Raw genomic sequence first — 5,942 nt, forward strand, 5'->3', positions numbered from 1 at the left:
AGAAAAGTGATAAAATAATTGTATGATAATATTATTAATATTAATAATAATAAAAATAATAATAATAATCACATTAACACTAATAATAATTATAAAAATGACAAAAATCATAATATTTATTATTTAAGTATAATAATAATGATATTAACAATAAAAATGGTAATAATAATAATAATCATAATAATTGTAGTTTTTGTCATTCTTACAATAATATTTGTATTTAGCATCTTTATCTTGATAATCATAACATTTTAATTATAAATATAGCAATAATAATAATAATAATACTAATAATACTAATATTGATATTATTATTAGTAGTAGTATTGAAAGTAATAATAATATTACTAATACATCTATACTTTCATCTTGTAATTACTTTTAACACATTGTTACTTATATTTATTAATTTTATTGAATAACATATCTTGAATATTTAATTTATTATAACATACATACAATCAATAGATATGTATGTCCAATTGTCCATCATATATATATTTCAACTACTACATAACTAATTATATTTTAACTACCAAGTAATTAAATATATATATATATATATTACAAGTATTCTCAGAGTATATCATTTAATACACTATAACATGTTTTAGTTATTTAAAGTTATATTTTTCATAATAACTAATTCTCATAATAGTTCATTAATATATTTAAATTTTATCCTATATAATTATTTACGTATATAATTATTTATATTTCTGTTTACATTTAAAGGTTCGTGAATCGTCGAACGCAGTCAAAGGGTAATTGAATTCGTGAAAATAGTTCGAACATTTTGAGACTCAACATTACAGACTTTGCTTATCGTGTCAGAACATATAAAGATTAAAGTTTAAATTTAGTCGGAAATTCCCGAGTCATCACACGAGTTTACTCGCGAGTCGAGAGTACGGGCAAAAAAAGTTACCCGTTGGCGGGTAAACATGTACGCTAGTGTAAAGAAAAAATTTTGATGGACAGATCACGGATATCAAGTATCCGTATTCGTCGACCATGGGTGCGTTGAGTTGTTGGTAACTAGAAAAAATTCGACCGCGCGTTGCTGCGGTTGTATTCAACACGCGGTCGGATTTGGATATACGTTGTTTGGTACCTAATATATCTAGTAGGTTGGGTTGTTTGTTGGACGTGTATGTATATGTATGAAATATAGCTCGAAATATTTAGTGTTTTTTTGACGATGTCCATTTCACGTATAGTTAGTCGCGTTTTGTTCGTAAAATAATATCGAGTTGAACGGTGGTCTCGGAAAAATTTAGCTCGCACCGAGCGAGAATATAGGGCCCGTTATTTAGTGTTTTTAACGATGCCCGTTTCGCGCATAGTTAGTCCCGTTGTGTCCGTCTGATTTTTTCGAGTTGAACGGTGGTCTCGGAAAAATTTAACTCGGACCGAGCGAGAAGATAGGGCCCGTTAAAAATACGGGTGGAATTATTTTCTTTTATTTTTAAAAAATTATATATTTACGATTTTTACCCCTGAAAAAGTGGAAAGTTGGGGGTCGTTGTGTAAATGAAGCCGAATTTGAGGGGCCAGTTGTAGTGTGAACGCAAACTCAAAACGACAGTCTGATAAAACTGAAACTACGAATTTTTGTCCATGTATTACGAATTTGTCCATGCATATTAGTATATAGGATAAATAATAAAACACAATAAAATACGGAGTAAATATCTAAAATCAATTACAGAATAATCGAGAAGCTTCTGTAATGGAAGGAAGGATCAAGAATCTTGTTTACGTTTCCATATTTGACAAGCATACTCACAGTCATGAAAGTTCCAGAAGGTTCCCGGCTCATTTATATAAATCCTAATCACGTTCAAAAATTCTCAAACTAAAATCAAAACAAAGCAAATTGATCAAACAAATTTCACTCTTCTATCTTAAAAATGTCGATCATCCCAAGCTTATTCGGTAGCCGAAGAAACAACATTTTCGACCCGTTTTCACTCGACGTATGGGATCCATTCAGAGACTTCCAGAACATTCCTTCATCGTCTGAAACATCTGCACTGGTAAACGCATGTGTTGATTGGAAAGAAACGCCGGAAGCTCACGTGTTCAAGGCCGATCTTCCCGGGATTAAAAAGGAAGAAATTAAAGTTGAAGTTGAAGAAGGAAAGGTGTTACAAATAAGCGGTGAGAGAAACGTTGAGAAAGAAGATAAGAATGATAAATGGCATCGTGTTGAACGTAGTAGCGGTAAGTTTACGAGGAGGTTTGTGTTGCCGGAAAATGCGAAAATTGATCAAGTGAAAGCTGCTATGGAAAATGGTGTGCTGACGATTACGGTGCCGAAACAGGATGTGAAGAAGCCTGATGTTAAGTCCATTGAAATTTCGGGTTAAAAATGTTGATTTATGGTGTCTATGACTTTATGAGTATGATAGTTATTGTGTAATGTGTTTTCTTGTGTAAGCTTTTTGCCTTTTGTAATATTGGATGTTAATAAAATGTTTGATTATAAGGATTTCTGTTTCGTAAGTTTGGAATGCTACAAAGTAATGAGTTAGGTTGCGTTTGTTTACTTCTTTAATGGAATGGTTCAGTATTGATTGCTGAACCATTTAACATTTAGTGTGTTTGTTTTTGATCTGAATGACATATGATGCTGAAATTATATCTTAATCAATTAACTAACAAGTATATTAAATTTTTTATTAATATAACACATTAATAAAGTAGTTTTATTCAGTTCATATCGTTCATTATAAATGATTATCAAACAGTTTATTTTCATTCAGAGTAAATTTTATTCAGAGGCTTTGAACCATTCAGATTCTGAACCATTCAGCACTAAATCATTCAGTTTTATCAAACGCACCCTTAGTAACAAAATCGTTTGCTAATAGTTTTGCAACATCATTTGAAACTTGAATAAAAAACGATAAATTTCCGATTTTAAATTGTTTAGGATTTTTTTTAGGCAAAAAATAAGGAGAACACTATAACATCAGAAAACGTTTTTGAAAAGAAAATAAATTCAACAAAAGAACGTGTAATAAAGGACCCTAGTGAGACTCAACGAACTATTTATACCGAGTCTTACCAAATCTACACCGAAACATAACGAGGATCGTACCTAGAAAGCGGTTTCCAAGCGAACTATTAGCGGTTTCCAAGTGAACTATCTATATTGAGTGTTAGTAACCTACACTGAAACATAACCAAAACTAAAAGAAACCGATCACAACGAATTACGAATATGGAAGAGCTACAAAAACAGGAACCGAAATACAATAAAACTAAAATTCCAAACATATCCATCTCCGCACCACTTTGAACCACTTTTTCCATTCGCTTTTGATGATCATTCTTCTTCCTAATCGGTGGGCGCAGGAAATCACTAGAATTATCAAATTAACCGTGACCGGTTCACCCTAGTAATAACCATAACTAAATACAAAACGAATCGTTTACGACATGGATGTTTGTTTGTGATGAAATACCATTTGGGATGCAAAAGTTATAAACATGTGAATCATAGCAAAAGTTTTCACAGAAACACATTTTGCCTTTGTGTAATGTGTACATATAAGATTAAGATGCTTAGAGCAAGGAAAACTCGTTATCAAACTATCATCATCATATACAAAAGCCTCACAAATTTACTGAATTAGCGACTTCATAACACTGCTCTCACTTTTTTCCAGATTTAAGTTCTCGAGCAAGTAGTGCTAACCCGATGGTTGCGAACCCAGACAAAACCGTTGATCCATAGAAAGCAACAAGTAAAGCTCCACGCAATGACTGATAACAATTTATTAGACACCGTTAAAATCCAACTATAATGCAAAAATCACTAATGGAGGTTTAATTGGACGGGACCTTGCAGGGATCAATTGGATATCAACTAAGTTCGACTTTGATCAATGTTGACCGATTATTCCCGTCATACGTTGACCGATTAATTTATGTTGACCAATTATACTTGCTTCGACCACTTACTCGCTAGTTTGACTGATTAATCGCTAGTGTTAGATATTTTGGACGGATTTTACCTAATCAAACCGAAAACCGCTCACAGACTGATTAATAAGCGATTAATCTTGATTTTTGCAACACTGGATAGTTCCCTAATCTTTCTTATATATGTGACCACATGGGATCAAGTCAACAAAATTGTTCTTTAACATATCTTTTTATTATTTTCAAGGTTTTATTTTTGAAACCTATATAAAAGATGTTTCATGAATCAGTTTCAAGAAGAACTCATGTACCTTAGCAATCGCCAAAGCATTATCATTCGCGTACTGAAATGAGCTCTCCGGTATATTCTGAATACCTTGACTTATTTCCCATGATACAATCCTACATTTTTTGTTGCTTTTACTGTTATATACCCATAAATGAAAATATATATACATATAAAAGGGTAAAAATTACCCATAAACAAAGGCGATTGCAGCACCAATATAAGCTTTCTCTCGTGTTAGTTCAACTTGAAGCTCTCCAAACTAGAAAACATTATAAATTTATTAGGTACACAACATTCACACAATCACACACACATAATATTAAATTGTCGTATGTGTATTCAATTCACAAAATTATTGAGCACCTTAAACATCCGAGTTTCAACTTTTGACTCTTCATTAGTTTCTTCAGATTCGGGAGTTGAAGAAAGAAGCTTCCCGGTTGAAATCATAGCTTTCGAAATCTACACCAATATACAATCATCATATATAAAAACAAGTTTCGACTTTTCACCTTTTAACACTATAAAAACTAAAAGAATTGACCGCAAATCAAAATAAGATAACTTTTGTATAAGACAGAATAATTGGGTATGAAAAGTTATAAACTTTGGACATTTCAAATCAGCCCAAACCGTTTTGACTTGAAACTTAGTTGAAAGAAGAAATTACCACTTGACCCACTCATTTTGTCACCTCTATTAAAAGGTGTAGAAATGCATTAAACGTGCAAATAATTAAGGTTAAAACAGGTTACCCTTTGTAGTTCACCTTGACCATATTGTCCCATCGACTGAAACCTTCTTCCAGCAGAAGTCAAACGTTTCCCAAATGCTAATCAGCAGAAATATATAAAACAGCTTAGAGTTAAGTCCCTTTTACTAATGGACTTATAATCTTTTGCTTTAACTCTTGCCTGATTTTTTGTTGTTGGTTAGAGAGTTGACCAGTACAGGTAAATTGTTGACCAAGGCTGTTGATGTCGACGTATCAGCCGATTCCCAGGCTCGAGAAATGTTTAACAACGTCATTCCCAGCTCTTGTCCACACTGATAACATTTTTCAACAATGTGAGTTCACGTTTCATTGAAAACATAATTTTGAGCAAAAATACAGTTCTGACTTTAAAAGTCAAACCTCTGCATAACGAAATATGGCATCTGTAGTATTCGTTAGAGAACCTGATTTCAAATTTTACTAATATACATCCACCCATGAGCTCAATTTTTAAATCGATAATTAATCTGTTATTCGTTGATGATCAAAAGCCATTTGATATACATTGTTGGTTCTTCAATAATCAGTGATTATACATTAATCAAGGAGTTAGAAATTGAATTACATATTCACAAATCACTTAAAAAATTTTAAACAGTCAGCCAAAGCATACACTAATATCTCTAACAACATTTGAACACGACTAGTCACGAATACAATATCATTGCTAATGAGCTCAAACACAATTCTTGAACAAAAAGAAATTAATAAAAGACAATAAACTCCTAACCTGCTCCATCACTAGCCCATTGGAGAGATCAAAAGCAGCATCATTTAGCTACAAACACACACAAATTAGTAACAATAAGCTAAATTTGAAAAATTATACAGTAATTGTTAAGTTACTCCGTAAAAGAACAATCTAGAATCTCACTAACGTCTAACCGAAGATCACGAGGGAGTTGCGAAAAGTAATCAGGAGGAAGTTTGAAACTTTCCTGCAAA

The 5,942-nt window shown here is 32.2% G+C and overlaps 2 protein-coding genes across 2 annotated transcripts; one reads left to right on the forward strand and one right to left on the reverse strand.

Annotated features, from left to right (window-relative positions):
- The first annotated feature begins 1,909 nt into the window (after positions 1 to 1,909).
- LOC139866068 (17.8 kDa class I heat shock protein-like) lies at positions 1,910 to 2,406 on the forward strand. The gene has a single exon (XM_071854197.1). The coding sequence runs from the start codon at positions 1,914 to 1,916 to the stop codon at positions 2,370 to 2,372; it is 459 nt and encodes a 152-aa protein (XP_071710298.1). The 5' UTR covers positions 1,910 to 1,913; the 3' UTR covers positions 2,373 to 2,406.
- A 1,251-nt stretch (positions 2,407 to 3,657) lies between these two features.
- LOC139868940 (uncharacterized) lies at positions 3,658 to 5,736 on the reverse strand. Its single transcript, XM_071857272.1, has 7 exons — positions 5,728 to 5,736; positions 5,137 to 5,269; positions 4,978 to 5,054; positions 4,586 to 4,684; positions 4,411 to 4,481; positions 4,245 to 4,335; positions 3,658 to 3,774 (listed from the first exon to the last, which is right to left on the reverse strand). The coding sequence occupies exons 1-7, from the start codon at positions 5,734 to 5,736 to the stop codon at positions 3,664 to 3,666; spliced, it is 591 nt and encodes a 196-aa protein (XP_071713373.1). The 3' UTR covers positions 3,658 to 3,663.
- Positions 5,737 to 5,942: the final 206 nt, after the last annotated feature.

This window comes from Rutidosis leptorrhynchoides, chromosome 9, assembly GCF_046630445.1.
Source record: "Rutidosis leptorrhynchoides isolate AG116_Rl617_1_P2 chromosome 9, CSIRO_AGI_Rlap_v1, whole genome shotgun sequence".
Classification (NCBI taxonomy): Eukaryota; Viridiplantae; Streptophyta; class Magnoliopsida; order Asterales; family Asteraceae; genus Rutidosis; species Rutidosis leptorrhynchoides.

Bases quoted from the DNA above. Each gene is read 5' to 3' on its own strand.
- LOC139866068 (XM_071854197.1), top strand. From the start codon at position 1,914: ATGTCGATCATCCCAAGCTTATTCGGTAGCCGAAGAAACAACATTTTC.
- LOC139868940 (XM_071857272.1), bottom strand. The intron at 4,482-4,585 runs GTGCTCAATAAT...AATGTTTTCTAG, and splicing joins TTGAAACTCGGATGTTTAAG to TTTGGAGAGCTTCAAGTTGA. The intron at 3,775-4,244 runs GTACATGAGTTC...AATTGTTATCAG, and splicing joins ATGCTTTGGCGATTGCTAAG to TCATTGCGTGGAGCTTTACT.